This window comes from Dromiciops gliroides, chromosome 3 (genome assembly GCF_019393635.1).
Source record: "Dromiciops gliroides isolate mDroGli1 chromosome 3, mDroGli1.pri, whole genome shotgun sequence".
Lineage (NCBI taxonomy): Eukaryota > Metazoa > Chordata > Mammalia > Microbiotheria > Microbiotheriidae > Dromiciops > Dromiciops gliroides.
The window spans coordinates 394,595,989-394,617,412 of NC_057863.1; the positions used below are offsets into that span (position 1 = coordinate 394,595,989).

At 35.8% G+C, this 21,424-nt stretch overlaps 1 protein-coding gene across 1 annotated transcript in view; it reads left to right on the top strand.

The window, feature by feature from the left end:
- CNTNAP5 (contactin associated protein family member 5) overlaps positions 1-21,424 on the top strand; it is a 974,910-nt gene that overhangs the window by 423,982 nt on the left and 529,504 nt on the right. The window contains 2 exon segments of the mRNA XM_043992699.1: positions 4,261-4,464; positions 13,549-13,733. Coding sequence (XP_043848634.1) covers positions 4,261-4,464; positions 13,549-13,733 — 389 coding nt within the window.

Sequence of the window (21,424 nt, forward strand, 5' to 3'; positions counted from 1 at the left end):
CAATGTGCACAACATTCTCTTGGTTCTGCTCAATTCACTTTATGTCAGTTCATATAAGTCTTTCCAGGCCTTCATGAAATCTTCCGGCTTGTCATTTTTTATAAGACAATAATATTTCATTGCAATCATATAACACAGCTTGTTTAGTCATTCCCTAATTGATGGGAATTCCTTTGATTTCCAACTTTTATCCACCACAAAAAGAGCTGCTATAATTTATTTTTGTACAAATAGGTCTTTTTCTGTTCTTTGTTGAGGACTTTGGGATATGAACCTAGTAATAGTATTGCTGGATCAAAGGGTATGCACAGATTTATAGCCCTTTTGGGCATAGTTCCAAATTGCTCTCCAATTCACAACTCCACCAACAGTGGATTAGTGTCCCAGTTTTCCTACATCTTCTCTAACATCTAACATTTTCGGTTTTTGTTATATTTGCCTTTCTGATAGGTGTGAAGTAGTACCTCAGAGTTGTTTTAATTTGCATTTCTCTGATTACTAGTGATTTAGAGCGTGGTTTCATGCAACAATGGATAGCTTGGATTTTTTTTGTCTGAAAACTGCCTGCTCATAGCCTTTGACATTTTATCATTTGGGGAATGACTTGTATTTTTATAAATGTGACTCAGTTCTGTATGTATTTGAGAAATGTAGTCTTCATCAGAGATACTTGTAAAAATTCTTTCCTAGTTTTCTGCTTTCCTTATAATTTTCATTGCATTGGTTTTGTTTGTACAAAAGCTATTTAGTTTTATAGAATCAGAATGATCTGTTTTACAGTAATGCTCTCTATATCTTCTTTGGTCCTAAATTCTTCCACAGAGCATGAATCTCACAGATAAACTATTCCATGTTCTATTAATTTTCTTATGGTATCACCCTTTATGTGTAAATCATGTACCCATTTTGACCTTATTTTAGTATTATGTTCTGAATTCTAAAATAACATATATGGGATTGTAAAAGGAACCAATTATTTTGAAATATACCAATAAAAATACTTCTTAGAAAAATAAAAAATGTCAAGGAGCCCTATATTGTCAGGTAGGATTTGCAATCTGCATCTGGCAAAAGATGTAACTGTTGAATTAAGGAATTTTGTTGTTGTTGTTGTTGTTGTTGTTGTTTGTTTGTTTTGTTTTTTAGTGAGGCAATTGGGGTTAAGTGACTTGCCCAGGGTCACATAGCTAGTAAGTGTTAAGTGTCTGAGGCCGGATTTGAACTCAGGTACTCCTGACTCCAGGGCGGGTGCTCTATCCACTGTGCTACCTAGCTGCCCCCAAATTAAGGAATTTTAAAGCAAACTGTTCTAGATTGCAATGTATCAGTAGTACTTGGGGTTTACATTGGTGGTCATTACATATTCGCTATATTAACATGAACAGTTTTCTTATCTACTGATTCTTAATACCAACAAAATATAAATCCAGGTCCAATTTCTACAATGAACACAACTAAGTATAAGTACAGAATATGATATGAAGTTGTGGTATCATACATATAAGGAACTTCTGGATGAAGAAATGTTTTCTACTATTGCCAGTATATACCCTTTTTACAACTTATAGTCTTATTCAAGTTGTATAGAACACCAAGAAATTAAACAATTTATTTAGGATCATAGAACTTGGATGTGTCATAGGTTGGGCTTAAACTCAGGCCCTCCCTAACAGCTCTTGATAAACTATGCCATGATGTCTCTCATATAAGCAGAAGAGAAAAATTGTAACAAGGGACCCTAAAATGTCTCTGTCTTATATACTTCCTTCAGTATCTTGTGATAGAAGTTCAAAGTCTTCCCATTCAAGTTCTTCCTTTGCAATGACTTTCACTGAAGGCTCTTATTAAGATGCCAATATGTGATCTGGGTAGTGGAATACCAAGTTATTATTACATACAAGTTAATAAATTGGCCAGCTCTTTACTTACAGGTTACTAAAGAAGGAGCTCCATCAAATCAGTTTTGATAGTTAAGAGTTAGGAAAGACCTGTAAAATTGTTCTCTGCAATGGAGAGCAGACCTTACTTGTCCTCTGGGTGACATTTAAAGCCTTTCACAGCCTGGATTCAACTTATATTTCCAGTTTCTTTCTATATTTTTAATAGGATCATAGATTTATATTGTGAAGAAACCATGGAAGACATTGAAATATATCTCCTCATTTTGTAGATAAAGAATCAGAGTAAGTGTCTGAGACGAGATTAGAAAACTTGTCTTTTTATCTCTAATTTAGCACTTCACTCAGAATAACTTTATGTTTCAGCAATAGAATAATCCAAGCTAATTCTGAAGAACTAATAATGAAAAACCCAAGGACTCTTATACTAGTTTCAGTGTGGTTTCATTGGCTTCTTCAAGAACAAAGAAGGAACAACAACAAAATACCTCCATTAATTTATATTCTGGGGGCAGCTAGGTGGTACAGTCTATAAAGTACCAGCCCTGGATTCAGTAGGACCTGAGTTAAAATCCTGTGCCAGACACTTGACACTAGCTGTGTGACCCTGGGCAAGTCACTTAACCCTCATTGCCCTGCAAATAACAACAACAAACCCAAAACAAAAATCTTATATTCTACTGGGTATGTGGGTTTCAATCTTGCCTTTGCAGTTCAATAATTGTGAGAACCTGGCCAAGTCAGTTAACCTCTATGTGCCTCCAACAATTTCTAGTAACTAACCAACTACATCATAGATAGGTTGCAGTCATAATTGGTGGAGAGTGTTCCCATACTGGGAATTTCTCCAAGCTGTCTGAAATCAGAATAACTTTATGTTTCAGCAATAGAATGACCCGAGCTAATTCTGAAGGACTTACGATAAAAAATCTTATCTACCACCAGAGAAATAATTGATGGAATCTGAATGCAGATCAAAGAAAACTTTTTTATTTCATTTTTCATTTTTTTCTGTTTTTCTTTTCATAATATGACTAGTATGTAGACATGTTTTGCATGACTACACATATATCCTATATAAAATAAATTACTTTCTCAGTGGGGAGGGGTACAGGGGGAAGGAATGGAAAGAATTTAGAACTCATATTTTTAAATGCATGTTAAAATTGATTTTACATATAAGTAGAAAAAATACTTTTTAAAAAATCCTGATTTCATAAAGACTAGTTTACAATCTGTGTATACTTAATTTATAATAGTGTGTACACAGAGCAAGGATTTTAAATTCCCTTGTTAATAGACAGATGTAGAACTGAATTTTCTGGTATTTCTGCCAACAGATAGTTCCCCTTAAAATGATGATACACAAGACATATTTATTTAAAGCCAAATTTGAAGAAATGAAGCTCTTTCAAGTTCCACATCTCTCCTCCTATGATCTTATAATCTTAAAAGACTATAGGGGCAGCTAGGTGGTGCAGTGGGTAGAACACCAGCCCTGGAGTCAGGAGTACCTGAGTTCAAATCCGGCCTCAGATACTTAACACTTACTAGCTGTGTGACCCTGGGCAAGTCACTTAACCCCAATTGCCTCACTTAAAAAAAAAAAAAGACTATAGAAGGTGGGAGTAGCTAGGTGGCACAGTGGATAAAGCACTGTCCCTAGATTCAGAAGGACCTGAGTTCAAATCCGGCCTCAGACCCTTGACACTTACTAGCTGTGTGACCCTGTTCAAGTCACTTAACCCCCATTACCCCGCCAAAAAAAAAAAGACTATAGAAGGTGATACTACCTTTTGCTAATTAATGAATCACCTCCACCCCATAGTTTGGTAGATACCATTGCCATAAACCAAGGCCTACAGGGTATGCTTGAGGACCTATACAAATACTGTCAATTGAGACTTGAATAAGTAAAGAATCACTTATTACATTCTTCCTATTTGCCCAATGCTATTCTAAGAAATGAGGATTATAAATACAAAAAGCAAGATAGTTTGTGCCCTCAAGAAATTTACCTTCTATTAGGAAATAATGGATTTTCTAGGGCCTAGCTTCTTAAACTGTGGGTTACAACCTCATATGGCGTTGTGTAAATTAATGTGGGGGTGAAAAAAAATTGTCAAAAAAGATTATGTATATCTATTTCATATACCTATATACTCCGGGTCGCATAAAAATTTCTTGGATGAAGGCAGTAACCTCTCCAAGTTCCCCATACAATCAAGATGTCTGCTAGAGGGCAATGATGAGTAGGGTGAGGTGTTTTGAGATTTCTAGACAGTGCCTTTGAATTCATGGTCAATTAAAAGAAAGAACTGCTTTTTTTGATTTCCCTTTTTTTCTCTAACTCCTCCCTCAGAATCAGATGTTGCTGACTTTGATGGCAGAAGCTCCCTCCTATACAGATTCAATCAGAAGCTGATGAGCACTTTTAAAGATGTGATTTCTCTGAAGTTCAAGAGCATGCAAGGAGATGGGGTCTTGTTCCATGGAGAGGGGCAGCATGGCGATTACATTACACTGGAGCTCCAGAAGGGGAGACTCTCCTTACATATCAACCTGGGTAGGATCTTTCATTTCTGTCCTCCTTCAAATGGGATGATAGTAAAAACTAGTATATTCAACTTTGACCTTACAATGTTTCTTTGATGGAAGCAATTGGAGCATAGCATAAAATAATCTACCTTTCATCACACAAACAAGTAAGGCTGTGACATTTTGGGAAATTTGAATCGATTTGGTGTGGGAATTTGAAGTTGAATATGGAGAAATATGGAAATTGACAGAACACTTGAAATGTATATAACATTCCTCCCCCTGTTGTCTATATTTCCCTTGATATCTCAAAGTCACATTAGGAATATGAAAATATATCAGCTGTGTCTGGACTTAAATAAAATATCATGTTGTGTGTATTTGGAGGTGAATGCTTTAAAAATTTGGGAAGGGTTGTAGTGAAGATGATTTATTTTCTTCAATTTAAAAAAAATTAAATAGTATGGGGGGGCTCAGGTCTGATGTTTATTTAGGTGTATGTTCATCTGTATAATGGCTATTTACTTTTTCTTCACCTTCCATTTTTTCAAGTTTTTCAATAATTAGGAGATCTCTGTGTATATATGTGTTTACTAAAGATAATTTTGTATATGTATATATGTATGTGTGAGAGGTGAAATGGTGCCCCCTGCTGGGAGGAACATTGTGGGCTCTGGCCTGAGAAAAGGCCATGTGGCTTGAGTGTCCTGGAACTGTCCTTTTCTGGGATTTCAAAGGTCAGCCCGGTGTCCGGAAGTTACTTCTGTAGAGCCACCTGTTAGACTTGTCAATCAGAACTACCAGACAATTAGCTTGGAGGTGTGTGTGTGGACAGCCCTGCTTCCTGTTTCAAAGGAGGCTTCTGGGAGGAAGAAGGGGTGAGGGGTGCTCTCTTTCTCCAGGACCTCATTTGGAGTAGAGTAGAGACACTGGCTCCCTTAGATAGATGGATGAAGACATCTTGGCCTCTTTTTCTCTCCTCGCCAAGCTCCTTAATAAATGCTTAAAAGTCTAAATAAACTCTTGCTAAGCTTCTAATTTATTGGCAACCACTCATTAGATTTTTAGATAGTCTAGCTAGATTTTAGCCACCTCAAAGATAGCAACTATTGAGGGGCAGTTAGGTGGCGCAGTGGATAGAGCACCGACCCTGGAGTCAGGAGTACCTGAGTTCAAATCCAGCCTCAGACACTTAACAATTACTAGCTGTGTGACCCTGGGCAAGTCACTTAACCCCAATTGCCTCACATAAAAAAAAAAGATAGCAACTATTCATATGTTTGCATGTAGTCATGGTTGTTCAAAAGGTATCTTAAGTGGGCTGAAGCAAGAATATCTATCATTACCAATATTAAGTATGTTTGCTTGGAATTCAGCTCACCAAAGCTAGCACTGTTCTCCCACAGTCCCTCTGCATTCACTGTGTGTCTTCAGTTGTCTCTAATTGACCCCCCCCCCCCCGACCAAGTTGGGTGGCTCATGGCTCAGCCCCCTCCATGGGATCAAAGATCCTGTTGAAGGAAAGGAAAATCAAATGTATCTCTTTGTAGCACATAGAGAGCAGAGTTCACAGGAACAGAGAAAATAGCTCATCTGTGGAGGAAGAAACCTGAAAAGTAGCCAAATTGTAGAGGAAAAATAAGCCACATTTTGTCATGAATATGATCCCCCCTTCCATTTAGTATTTTATTATAAATAAGTAAGATGGGGGGCAGCTAGGTGGCACAGTGGATAGAGCACCAGCCCTGGATTCAGGAGTACCTGAGTTCAAATCCGGCCTGAGACACTTGACACTTACTAGCTGTGTGACCCTGGGCAAGTCACTTAGCCCCAAATGCCTCACTAAAAACAAACAAACAAACAAAAAACAAAAAATAAATAAGTAAGATGGAAATTTGACTTTAAAAATAGATATTGTGAAGATGGTGAAATAAAAAAAATAAGAAAGAGAAAAGTTTCATTTTCTGGCAAACAGTATATGAAAACAACGTAGGGAAATATATTGTCCCCAACAAGGAAGACATTAGTGTATGACTTAATACCAATAGGCTCTAATGTCAGACAAAATCAATCTAACTTGAATTTTGTGAACCAAAATAAGGCATGACAATTAAGGAAGTGCTAGAATTTTGAGGGTACTATCATGCTCTTTCAGTAGGTTGAAACAAGTGATCAGATAATCAAGTTGGTAAGATTAAATATTTCAAAAATTAACAACCTGGTGGCTTATTTCTTCCCCACTTCCATACAAATGGCATACTCCCAAGTACTGAACCTGTTAATCAATAAAGATTCATTAAGGACTGACTCTGTGTCAGGTGCTGGATATTCAAAGGCAAAAGTGACAATAGCTCCTGTCCTCAAGGAACTTATAGTCTAATCAGGAAAATTATTTAAAAATTGATGGAAAACAAATATAGAGTAATTTTGTGGGGAAGACAATATCCTCTATGGAAATCTATTAAAGGCCTCATTTAGAAGGTGACTGCTTGAACCAGGCTTTGAAGGACACTGCAAAGGCACAAAGACACTGCAAAGGCACAAAGGGGAGAGGAATGTCATGTCATCATGGTAATATTTGTCTTCTTCTAGCTTTGTGTCTCTCTCTTTCTCTTTCTTCACCTCCCATCTGAGGTCTTGTGTTGGACAATGTAATGGGTTTCCTGAGGTCTTTCTGCTCCCCACTCCTGACTCTGTCTTTAACCTTCGTGTCTTCCCTATGAGACTACCCGAATTATCCTGTATATAGTTTGTTTTTATATAGTTGTTTACATGGTGTCTCCCTCATTAGAGTGTGATCTTCTTGAGAACAGGAACATATTTTTCCCTTTCCTTATATCTTGAGCATTTGTACATTGCTTGAGACATGGTAGGGGCTTAATAAATGCTAGTTCACCCACTACCTGGCTTAAAGGTCATCACTGGAAGATACCATTTTATGCTGCTTATCTTGGGTCACATTTTGTGGTGCTTTTCCTTCATGCCACAATTGCTAGTTACAACTCTGACTCTTTCTAAGATAGCCTCATGGCAATTATTGTTCCTGATTGATTCAGATTACTTAATCTTAATTAATTAATCTTATCTCCTCAGCTAGCCTGAAGACACTTGGAGGGCAATGGATTCCTTTTCCTTTTCTTGTGTCCACCAGGTGCCTATCGCACACTGTGGAAGTATATACCACTCTATCAATGAAGACTTACTGATTCACTAAGTAATCAACATTGCTCACACTGGCAAACCAGGCACATGACTTAGTGAATGACAAGGAAGTCCAGAGTGGTATATTTCTATATTTTTCTTGTGCAATGAAGAAAATCAATTTATTTCTTTTACCTATCTAAACTTAAACCATTTGTCTGAATTTTTCAGAACAGTGGTAGGAAGAAGAGTAGGGCAACTGGTTTCAAATAATGATTATGATATTTATTACGTATGTGATCTTTAGCAAGTTACTTAACAGCACTAGATGTACCTGCAAAGTGGAGTGGGATTTCCTAGATGAACATTGAGGCCCTTTCCTATTTCAATTTTGTCATTCTATGGATATTATGATGTCATGAAAAGAAAGGAAACTTCTAAAGAGATTTTATGAAAGGAAAACCCCTTGTAAGACTATGTATAATAATGTGTAGCTTAGAAAATATAAGGATAACTGCAGCTCTGGTGCAAGAGTAGCTTGAGAACTCTTTTTTTTGGGGGGGGGGGGTAGGCAGGGCAATGAGGGTTAAATGACTTGGCCAGGGTCACAGAGCTAGTAAGTGTCAAGTGGCTGAGGCTGGATTTGAACTCAGGTCCTCCTGAATCCAGGACCAGGTCTCTTTCTACTGCACCATCTAGATGCCACTTGAGCACTCTTAGTGATTCAAATCAGTGACTAAAAATGCATCCTATTCTGTTTCCTCCAGTTTAGATGGAATATAACAGAAATGTACAAGTTGTATGGAGATGGAAATGCTTTGAAACAATAGTGGCATAACCACAAAAAACAGAGATTAGTAGTGTATGTTTCATTTTCCAATTTTCCTTATCCATAAACCATTGAAGTTCTTACCTATTTGAAAATGTAGAATGAAAGGGAGTAGTATCAATATAAGTGTGATGTCTATATCTACTTTGGGGCTATTAAGACATTACTGAGCAAAATAGATTAAAGAAAATATATAGTTTTGTATGGTAATACTAGACAAAATTTCTGTGAGAATAATTTACATTTTTAATAACAGTTCAAGAAATCACAGAATTTTAGATTTGGAAAAGACCTCAGAAACCTATACAAAATAATGAAGTATAATTAAAATAGATGACAAATATTCAGACAGCCTGAGTGAAAACCTTCAGTGGGGAAGAAACTCCCATGACCTGAGCCCTGTCAATCTTGGAAAATAGCTATCATTTTTTTTGGCTGGGCAGTGGGGCTTAAATGACTTGCCCAAGGTCACACAGCTAGTAAGTGTCAAGTGTCTGAGGCCAGATTTGAACTCAGGAACTCCTGAATCCAGGGCCAGTGCTTTATCCACAGCGCCACCTAGCCACCCCTATCATTTTCTTTTGATTCTTTCTTTCTAAACTAAACCTTCCCAATATCTTCAACTGTTTGTCTTATGACATGGTTTTAAGGCCATTCCCAATCCTCATTGCCTTCCTCTCAATTTTCTATAGATTATCCATGTTCTTTTTATGCTGTGGTTTACAGAACAGAACACAATTTCCCAGAGATGATCTGAGAAGTAGATAGGAATATAAATTCTTTATTTGTGGAATCCCAGCCACTCAATGCTGCCTAAGATTACATTACATATTTTTGGCTGCCACACTATACTACTGACTCATGATGAATTAGTAGTCCATCAAAATGCTTAGATCCTTTTTCAGACACATTTCCATTTAACCATAATTAGCTCAACCTATAGTGATGAAGTTGATTCTTTGAATACAAGTATGAGATTTTAAATTATATGTGTGGTGGGGGCAGCTAGGTGGCACAGTAGATAAAGCACCGGCCCTATATTCAGGAGTACCTGAGTTCAAATTCGGCCTCAGACACTTGACACTTGCTAGCTGTGTGACCCAGGGCAAGTCACTTAACCCCCATTGCCCCGCAAAAACAAAACAAAACAAAAAAAACAAATTATACGTGTGGTGGTTAGAACACTAGCGGTTAGAGCACTAGGCTGGTAACCAGGAAGACTCATCTTCCTGAGTTCACATCCAGCCTCAGACACTTACTAGCTGTGTGACCCTGGGTCTCAGTTCCTAATCTGTAAAATGAGTTAGAGAAAGAAATGGTGAACCACTCCAGTATCTTCACCAAGAAACCCCCACAATGGGGTCATGGAGAGTTGGATTTTAAAAAGACAAAAAAAAAAATCTCTAGCTCGTCAAAAACTTTTTGGATTTTAATTTAATTATATAGTGTTATATCTTTCCATTTCTCTTTTTATCCAACTCAATGATAAAAATATCACACACATATATACACAGAATAGATTCCAAAGACATTATACTGACTACCTCCTACCAACTTAATATTGAACCATTAAAAATCTACTCTTTGAGTTTTGCCATTCCTTCAGTTCTGAATCTCTATATTATTTTCTAGTCCACCTTTCCTCATAATTTCAGCCAGTAAAGCATGAGATGTTCTTTCAAATGGTTTGCACAATTTCTGTATAATCCATTTACCATGTCCCTTCTTCTTCCAGACTATTTCCTTTTAAAACAGAAAATATATTTATTCTGTGATTACCTATTCTTGATGATGTTATGTTATCTTCTTGGGAAGCATCACTTCCTTTTCTAGCCATTGAAAGTCATGCTCAGTGGCTTAGAAAGAAAGGGAGTTGGTGCCAATATAAATGTGATATCTACATCTACCTATGGACTATTAAGACATTACTGACATTGCTATTCACTTCAGTTGTCTTCTTTTATTTTAAAATCAGAACAACGCTTTAAACATATTTCCTTATTGAATCCTCACAATATTTCAATTGGAACTAAAGAAACTGTGGTTCAGAGTGGTTAGGTGACTTGCTCCAGGTGGTATCATTAGCATGGGAATAAAGTAAGAAATAATCATGATATTCAGACTTAAAATTATCAGTGTTATTTCTCTCATAGCTCTCATATCACATCATATATTAGGAATACACATATGCATACACATGCACACACATAATGTATGTGTACTATGTACGTCTATGCATATATATATATGGTATATATATATATATATATATATATATATATATATATATATATACACACACACACATATACCTATAATATAAAAGTGAGTTTAGTATGTTTATCTGTAAGAACCCAACAAGAAGACATTGAAAAGATTATCTTAAAACAGGTTTTTAGAATATTTTAAGTGATTTTCTGTTTCTTATAAGATATTTCATGGCTCTGGTTGCAATGCATATTCCTTATAGCATTATGCCATTTTAGATTTTAAATGTACTATATTTTAAGAAAAAATGTGTTTGATAGTGTTTTTTTTTAAAGTAAAAAAGTCAAGTAACAGGTTCTAAATGTATGTGTATATGTATAATTCCCTCTTTCTTCTTTCCCCAGTAGTAAATAGGTTGAATTTTTTGTTGTGGTTTTCTTGTTTTTCTTGTTTTTTCTTTCTTTGTTGTTGCTTTGCCCTGAAAAGTATAACTAGTTCCTCAACTTCAGTGAGTGGTATTGAGTAAGACAAAATGTGAACTTAATATTCCATTTTTTCTAGCTGTAGATTTATAAACAATTTGGTCTGATATTCTCTTTAGGACTAAGTAGTCTGTTTAATTTATGAAAATCAGGATTTCAATGTGATATGGGACATCTTTTAAAAAAGATTTCTTTTTTCCATTCTGTAACAGATGTGAGAGAAGCACACTAAATATCCAATCTGAAGAGAAACTAAAATTCCCACTCTACCAAATTATCTTACCAACTTAAACTTCCCTAAGACTTGTTAAAAACAAGACTTCCTACAGAGGTGTTGAAATTCTTTGACAAATGGAAAGAAACTGTTGATGATTATTGTTCTGGCAGCTAAAATAGAATAGCAAATTAAATAAAACCTCCTTAATTTTGACTATTAATTTACCCCTTTTGATAATTTTATATTCATGATAATTTATGTTCATTTAAATTCATAAATGATGATTATGGTCACTTATCCTTAATGATGCAGTGGACACATATAAAATTTAATTGATGTGGGTATGACAATATTGTGGAATAGAAACTACCTATGCCCTGGACTTTTGAAGCCCCTTTTTTTTTCTTATGCTTTCCATATAGACAATAGACCTAAGAATGAAATTCATCTTAAAGTATGTGATCTATTGTTAAAGTGTCAACTTCCCATAAATAATCCATCGTGATTTATTTGAATCAGTGGAGGGCTTCTGCTAGGCTCTTTGACATTCCAAGAGTTATAGTGCAACACTCAGGCTGTCCTCTTATCTTTGCTTCTATTGTGTGACTAGCCACCTCTCTTTCCATGCACACATTTCTTGGATGACATTCCTTGAAACAGTGAAAGCCATAAGTGAGAATAAGCCACAGGCTACTTATACCCACTCTGTGTCTCACATTTCCTTTTCAGTTCTTGCAATTTTAATTGAGAAGATGCTTAATAACTCCTGGAAAATGGATTGATTTTTCAGAGATTGTAGTGGTGCATGATTCAAAGCCATATAATATATTTAGTCTAAAAAAGTTAGATTTTTAAGTCAGGAACAAACGTGTCATCATTGAAACTACAGAAATTCTCAAATGTGATCCAACCAGGTGATTTATTTATTTATTTGATTTCTCTCCCCATTTAGAATAGGAGCTCCTTGAGTACAGGAACTGCTTTGGACTTTGTATCCCCATCATTTAGAACATTGTCACATGATTATCACTTAGTAAATGCCTTTTAATTGATTGATTGCTTTATTGATTGTAATAAAATATTGATATGCTCCCATAGCAAAGAAATTCCTTCTTTGAGAAATTGTGAATTTTTAAGAATTTTTTTTCAATTTGCAGACAATCTCTCTTTCCTATGTTCTTCCTATTGAAATTTTTAAAAAACCAACACACTTTTTTTGTTTTGTTTTGTTTTGTTTTGTTTTTAGTGAGGCAGTTGGGGTTAAGTGACTTGCCCAGGGTCACACAGCTAGTAAGTGTTAAGTGTCTGAGGCCGGATTTGAACTCAGGTACTCCTGACTCCAGGGCCGGTGCTCTATCCACTGTGCCACCTAGCTGCCCCCCAACACACTTTTAATAAAATATACATAGTCACAGATAATAAATTCCTACATTAGCCGTGTCTGAAAAACATTTGTCATAATCTTTACCCTAAGTCACTCACCTCTCTATCATGAGGTGGTAGCATGTTTCATCATGAGTCTTCTGTGTTGATTAGAGTTCTGAAGCCTTAATAGATATTTTTTTCTAACACTAGAGCCCTTCCTTTCCTCAAGAAAGAAAAGTTTACTGCTGGGATACAAAGAAGTGAAACCAAGGATTGTCCTCTGAAATGGGGGATAATCAGAGAGTCGTGATCCATGAACCTATAGGCATAGCCTTGGCTTCCATTCTGATTGTTGATTTGGTCATGATGTTCCCACTGTAATCCCTTTCTGGAAAGCTCATTCCCTTCTTACTAATAAAAATTTTATCTAATTTTCAAGGGGCATCACAAATTTCACTTTTACTATAGATAATTTTAGATCATAGACTATTCCAGACAAGTCAATAAGCAAACACTTATTAAGCACCTGCAATATTCTTAGCATTATACCCCACTGAACTCTTCTTCCTATCAGCAATGAAAGTGGTTTACACTATTCATTTGACATTTGTCAAATATTGCCTCACATTATTTATTGCATGTATATATGTTTCATCCATTAAATGGTAAGGGTTAGAATGCATGGGGAGTATCTAGTACTTTTTTATTCATCTCAGTGCCTAGCATAATACTATTCTCATAACAGGCACCTGATAAATATTTATTGAGTGACTATATCTTTGCTTGTCTGAACTCCCTGGTATTTTAGTGTTATACTAGGTCCAGTTACAATTACGCTTTATTTTTTCTTTTATTTTTTGCCTGTGGCAGGTGACAGCAAACTTCGTTTCAGTAACAGTCAGCCTTCAGTTATTCTAGGCAGTCTCCTGGATGACCAGCACTGGCACTCAGTCCTCATTGAGCGGTTCAATAAACAAGTGAACTTCACAGTGGACAAGCACACTCAACATTTTCGGGCTAAAGGAGACGGTGACTATTTGGATATTGATTATGAGGTGAGAAGGGTTTCAGCTATCATTTACTTTGAGTCTGCATGAAGTTAGATGAACTTGGCCTCAACACACTCATAAAGTCACTAGCCAACACGGACATATGTGGTATGAAAGTGAAAAAACTCATACTTAATGGTATGCATCACCTTGTATTCATAGAAGAGGAGACTGGGGAAGCATGGAGGGAAAGAGGGAAGTGAGAGAGAGACAGAAAGAGAGACAGAGAAAGAGTGAGAAAGAGACAGAGAGAGAGAGAATGAGAAAGAAAAAGAGAAAGGGAGACAGAGATTTCTGAGAATTAAAAGTGGGGAAGGAGAGGGTAAAAGTGTCTCTCACCTGCTTTGCCTTAAGGATTTGGTCATTGGACCTTTGTTTTCTCATGAATAAAATTAAGGTATTGAACTAGATGTACTCCAAGGTTCCTTTTCATTCTGGTATTCTGTGATTATGGAATACAGATATACTATATATATGCCTATATTTACTTGTATTTAATGAGGAGCTGGGAGAATGGAGACAAAAGTCTTCACAATCTAAAGTGTTTGAGACATTAGAGTCATTCTTTATGTATTTTCTCTACTCATAAATATTTACATAATATATATCTGTACATCATGCATCATCATAAATGAATGTATATATGTTCATGGAGGGGGTGTTGTGTGTCTATATGTGTGATTATGGTAAAACTGTTAGGAATCCACTAGGAAACTTAGGGCAAAAACGTATAAGAATAATCTATTAATTTATCTGTAAATACATATTCACACTCACATATATGTGTAAATACATATCGGGACCCCAGATTAATGAAACTCTCCAAACTAATAAAATTTATAAATTTGAATTTTTTACTCTTAACTTTTCTTTCATTTACCTCTTAGATAAGGGTGCTAATAAGAAGTAAAGATAAAAATATATGGGCCTGCAAATTTGACAAGCTTGCCAGTCTACCTCTGAATAATTGAAAGTTGATTTTAGTTTACAATAGACAATTTTTTCCATCACTGTGAAGAAAATCAAGTTTCAGGCTTTCTATCTTAAGTCTAGTTTAACAGACTATTGACAAGACATGCTATTTGCCTCTCTCATGAGGGACCTTGCCAATCTTTGACTGAAAGAATTCAGAACACAGATGGAATTGCTTGTGTTGTGAGTAATTGGAAGTTTAAAGAAATTGATTACTCTCTAGTGGATGTACTTGAATAGTGAAAAAAAGGTATACATAGTATTGTGATTATGGCAAAACTGAGAAATCTACTAGAACAACAGAGTATAAGGAATTCTCTGTTAAGTGCACCCATTAATTCAAGTTTTGTTCCCCAAATTCACTGGAAAAATTCCCTAGGTTACTTCACTTAATGTATGCAAACTTACGTTCTCATGTTTTTAGGAGTTCTGCTGATTTACCATCTAGTAAATTTCAATGCTCAGGAAAATGAAGAAACGTGATGCCATCCAATTGGATAAATCTGAACACACTCTTTAGTATAAGACTACCACAAAACTCAGTCAGCATGCCTGAATTGCCTGGCATCTTAAAAACAGGTTGCCTAGGCAAAGAAAAGATATATCTGGCAAATGCCATAAATCAGTTTCTTTTTTGTGTAGTGGAGTCCCTTGGTAGTCTAAAAAAAAACCCTCTTTACTCCTTCACAATGATTTTAAATGCATAAAACAAACTAGAAGATTTTATTTAAAAGACTAATTGTATTTAAATGCAATTATCAAAATATTTTTAAAACAATTTAATGGGCCCTGATAAGAGTCTTCACCATAAATAATGGATCTCTCTGATTTAAAGAGTAACCTTTCATCTAGGATTCCTCAGGTAGTTTCAATCATCACAGAAGGAAAATGGATTAGACGGAATATAATAGAATAGGTAGTGTTAGAAAAGCAGAATTATATTCATTGTAAAGGACGTAGTATCAAATTCAACATAGCATTGGATCTCTATGGTTATTGGAGGGACAATTCTTTTTCATGTCATGGGAATTTTTTAAATAATAAACACTTTTATTGATAGTTTGGGGTTCCAATTTTTATCCCTCTTTCCCTCCCTCCTCTCCCCCCTCCCTGAGGTGGCAAACAATCAGATATAGGTTATACACGCATGATTATGTAAAACATTACCATATTTGTCATTTTGTACAAGAAAATTTAATTAAAGGAAAAAAAGAAAGAAAGTGAAAAATAGCATGCTTCAGTTTGTACAATCAATATTAGTTCTTTCTTTGGGGGTGGTTAGTAAGTTTCTTCAATAGTCCTTTGGGGTTGTCTTAAATCATAGTATTGTTGATCAAAGTCAAGTCATTCACATTTTTTTCATCAAAAAATATTGCTGTCTCTGTGTACAATGTTTTTTGGTTTTGCACACTTCACAATACATCATTTCATAATTTCTTTTCAGGCCTTTCTGAAGTCATCCTGCTTGTCATTTCTTATAGCACAATAATATTCCATCACCATCATAAACTAGAGTATGTTTAGCCATTCCCCAGTTGATGGGCATTCATTTGATTTCCAATTCTTAGCCACCACAAAAATAGCTGCTAGAAATATTTATGTACAAGTAGGTCTTTTTCTCTTTTTGGGGATGTCTTTGGGATATAAACCTAGTAGTGTTATTGCTGGATCAAAAAGAATGCATGGTTCTATAGTCCTTTGGGCATAGTTCCAAATTGCTTTTGGAGGGACAATCCTTAAGGAAGTATGTTGTGAAGTGGAAAGATGATAACTTAATTAGTTATTTAATAAGTTAATTACAGAATAACAGACTTTGAGAGTTAAATGGGACCTCATTGTCATCTAGTCAAACTCATATACAAAAATAAAATAAAATTCCCATCATAACATACCTTACAAATGATTTTCCAAACTTTGCTAAGAGACCTATTGGGAAAGGGTATATACCACCTAAAGAGGTAGTACTTTCCACTGTGAATAGCTCTCATTGTTTGGAAATTTCCCTAAAGGTGATCCTAAATTGACCTCTTTGCCTCAACACATTATTACGTTCTGGCCTTAGAGACCAAACATAATGGGTATACTTCCTCTTCCATTTAGAAGCCCTTCAACTTACCTATAGACAACTATCATGCTAAGACTTCTCTAGGCTAGGGCTTCTTATGCCAAATTTTTCGTGAACCCCACATTCAGTTATATGACACCGTATGTGGTCATGACCCACAGTTTAAGAAGTTTTGCTCTAGGCTAAACACTCCCATTTCTTCCAAGTGAAAATTCTAGCAAGGCAGTGTAGTATAAGCATAAGAACACTGACTGGAGTTCAGAGGACCTGGATTTAAATCTTTGCTCTGGCCGCTATCTATGTGGTCTATGGAAAATGCCCAACCTCCTTAAGTCTGAATTTTCTTATCTGCAAAATGAAGTGGTTGGAATAAATGGCCTCTGTAGTCCCTTCCCGCTTTAGATCTAAGATCCTACATTCCTAGTGCGTATTCCAATATTAACTAGCTTTGTGACATTGGTGGGGGGGGGGGGTCACAACTGCTTTGAAAACTCACTAGATTGCCTAAAACTATTTTAATATTTTAAATCTATGATTTCATTTCTGGGATTAATCCACCCCACCCTACCCCCCAAGAAATAGCTCCACCTCTTCAAGTCCTCGTGCAGTCTTTATAAGTTCCTGAGGTCAAAAAAATTGTGGCTTGGTTAGCTTATCTATACTTTGTGTTCCAACTTGGAACACAAAGTTTTAAAAAAATGATGTTAAGGGGCAGCTAGGTGGTGCAGTGGATAGAGCACTGGCCCTGGATTCAGGAGGACCTGAGTTCAAATCCAGACTCAGACACTTGACAGTTACTAGGTGTGACCCTGGGAAAGTCACTTAACCCCAATTGCCTCACCAAAAAAAAAAACAAAGAAAAAAAATGATGTTAAAAAATTTTTACATATATTTTGGAAAATAAAATTCTATTAAAAAAACCTCATCTATACTGATCATCAGAAGACAGACAGATGTTTTCAGATTGATTAAACCTGCCAGGACTTATGGATATATTTACAAAAATTTTGAAAATGTTGGGTCACCTACAGGTTATAATGAGATAATGGAGTAGTCTTTTAGTATTGAAAGGGCATAATGATGGATTATCCTAGTGAAGATAGACATTTGGATTAGATTAGCACATAAGGTCCTTTCTAGCACTAACATCTATGATACTAAGATTCCTTCTATGAATCAATAAGTATCACTATTAATAAAAGCATTTCTATTCTAGCTATGGACCAGATGAGTAATCCCTCCTTGATGCTGATAAGAATGTTCATCACAGATAGAATACAATCCCAATGATTGCAGGCTGCTGAATTCAGGTCACAGATGTTCTAGTGGCACACTTTCTGAATGGGTCCTAATCATATTTTTATAAAGATTAATTGAATTCTGATGACCTACATTCTTTATTAAATTCCAGCTGCCTCTAAAAATTATGAAGAAAAATGAAGGCTTTCTTTCCCCTATATCAAAGTGCTTTATATTGTAAGATGGGAAAACATTGGACAAAGAATGAAAAGACCTGATTGGGTTCAAATTCTAGCTAAACCACTTAATACCATATGTTACTTAACTTCAATGAGCTACAGTTCCCATATCAATAAAATAATGGGAAGAGACCAATGGATGTCAGGTGTCCATTGTATCATGAACATTTTATGATTCCACGTGGAAATGAGCAGGATATGTTGTAAAGTTGCCAACAGACCAGTTGCTGAATTTATAATCTCTTTAAAAATGAAGAAAAAGAGAAAGAAAAAAATACAGTCCCCCCCATATTTATTGTATCTGATGATGACATCACTATCCTCCATGGTCACCAAGACACAAAACCCCAGGCATTTTTTTCCTTTTCTTTTTCCCTTACTCCTCTCATTTTTAATTAATTGACAACTCTATGGCAGCAGTATTTCTGGCATCTCCTTTCTTTTTTCCACCAAGACGGTCACCACTCTAGTTCAGACCTCTTACCTAGCTAGATATAATGCCCTCCTAAATGTTTTTCTTGTTTCCTGTCTCTTATTTCTGATGCATCCTTACAAAAGGACCCAAATTGTCTTCCTAAACACAGGTATGGTCATGCCACTTCCATGACTTCCTTTGTTCCGTAGCACAAAAACCAAACTCTGTCACCTGACAATTAAAACTTTCTGTAAACTGGCTTCCGCCCATTTCTCTAGTTTTATGTCACTCTATTCCTTTCATGCACTCTTTCTTTTTTTTCCTTTTTTTTGGGGGTTGGGCAATGAGGGTTAAGTGACTTACCCAGGGTCACAGAGCTAGTAAGCAAGTGTCTGAGGCCATATTTGAACTCAGGTCCTCCTGACTCCAGGGCCAGTGCTCTATCCACTGAACCACCTAGCTGCCCCCTCATGCACTCTTTCTTCACAGATAAATAAGGTTATTGTTAACAATAATATCCCGCCATCTCTTCTTTTTGTGTATTTGCACAAATCTGAAATACATTTGATCTACAGTTCCATCCATTGAAATACCTCCCATCCAGTACCAGTTCAAATACTATCTCCTTTATGAATCTTTATCTGATACCTTTCCCTATCTAAAAGTAAATTCTGAGTTTTTAATATTCTTTTTAAATGGAGATAGCATGATAAAGTAGAAAAAACCAACAACTCTAGTCAGGGGACATAGGTTCAAATCCTGCCTCTGATATTTACTATCTATGTTGTCTCAAATAAGTCACTTAATTTCTCTGAGCTTTAGTTTCCTCATCTGTAAAATGAAGAGATTGGAGTAGATAGCTTCTGATAGCCATGCTAGCTTCAGTACTGTGTTCTTATGAATCTTCTCTAATAGAATTTAGGCCTTGAGGGATTGGGACATCTAATTCAATTACTTTAATAGAACTGTGTCTGGACATTTCTTTTGCCTTCATCACATTATGCCTTGTGTCATACTTTCTTGTGTACCTGTCATAACTCTTCTTTTAGCTTGCAGTTCTAATGAATGATAGGAACAGTATTATTTTTCATCTTGGATCCTTATTGGTATCCATATAATGCCAGTGGTCTTGTTCAGAAGTTCTTAATCTGGAGTTCATAGACATTGAAGGGATACATTGATATATTTCAAGGGTGTCTATTGGAATAAAAAAAAAGATTTTTATTTTCATCAGCCTCTAGCTGAAAATTTTCTTTTCCTTGAATAAATACATATATATGTATAGATAAATATGTGTTTATACATATATACATACAGACATGTATCATTTATATGCATCATACATACATAAAATATACATATCTACATAAATACACATACACATGCATAACTGCATATATAAACACATTATTCTAGGAGGAATCCATAGACTTCACCAGACTGCCAAAAGGTTATATGGAAAAAAAAAGATTAAGAACCTTTTCTTCAGAGAAAATCCCTAGAATTGTTGATGGAACCTCATATGATAGATTCAGAAGTAGACACGGTGATAAGAGAAGCACAAGATGGGCAGACATGATTGGATAATCATCTGAATCCTTGGAAGGAGTTCACACATTGATGAGATCATAGATCCATTTAACTGTCAACATATACACCTATCTTTCAAGCCTAATGCAAGACCTCCCACATACTAGATGCTTAATAAATGTTAAATTGAATATGGTGAATTCATATTGGACATACTCAAAGACCCTGTTTGGTAAGGCTATAATTCAAGTGAAATTGCTTATAGACATACTACTTTGAGATAACAAGAGGAAGACATGAACTTCCTTATTCTGGATTTTATGAATCTAAATAAGACTCTCATGAACTGTTGCCCCTCATCTATTATCTACATTTAAAATCCATGCCACTCCAATAAGACTTTTACCTGATGTGCTTTAAGGAATTCTCATAGCATCCTCAAGGGATTTTAAAAATAGGCATAATAAAAACCATTCATTTGCTTATTAAAATAACTACAAATTGCCAAGGAAAGTGTTTTCTAGACAATGCAGTAGAATAATTTATATTGATTCTCCATTCTTTAGACATTCAACTGTAAAGTTCTAAGTAGAACTACTTGAGGATAATACTAAAAAAATGAGGGAAAAGGTAATATTAGGAGCCCCTCTTCTAAAGGAATTCTAGTCAGTGATAATACTATGAGCCCATGTCAGAATCCTAGATCTCATTCCTGTGTCTGTTACTGATATTTGCTTAAATTTATATAACTACATAGAAGGTTATATTTCCCAGTAATCTTAAGGTCACATTTTTTTCTTGAAGTGAAAGTGCAAAGAGCACTGACAAAAAATTAGAATGTCAGAGTCTGAATTCAAATCTTGACTCTGTAATGATTGGAATAGTGCTACCTGCTGGAGACTTAATATAGGAAAGCTCCACCATGAGGAGAATGCCTCTGAGGGCAAGGCCATGCAGCTTTTCCTTGGTGTCAGGAAGTGACATTTGCTCATGGGTACTGTCTATCAAGGCTACCAGCCAATCAACTTGAGGTGCCTCCCATTTCTGGGAGGGACACACAAAGTAGGAAGCAGACGCTGGGGGAGGAGTTCTCTCTCTTTTTGATTCCTGACTTGGTGACAACAGAGAACTACACAGAGGAATTGAGGAGAGGACTACACAGAAGAGTTGAGGAAAGGACTGCACAGGAAAATTGAGGAAAGATAGGCTGTACGAATTCTGTTCTCAATCTTTCTCT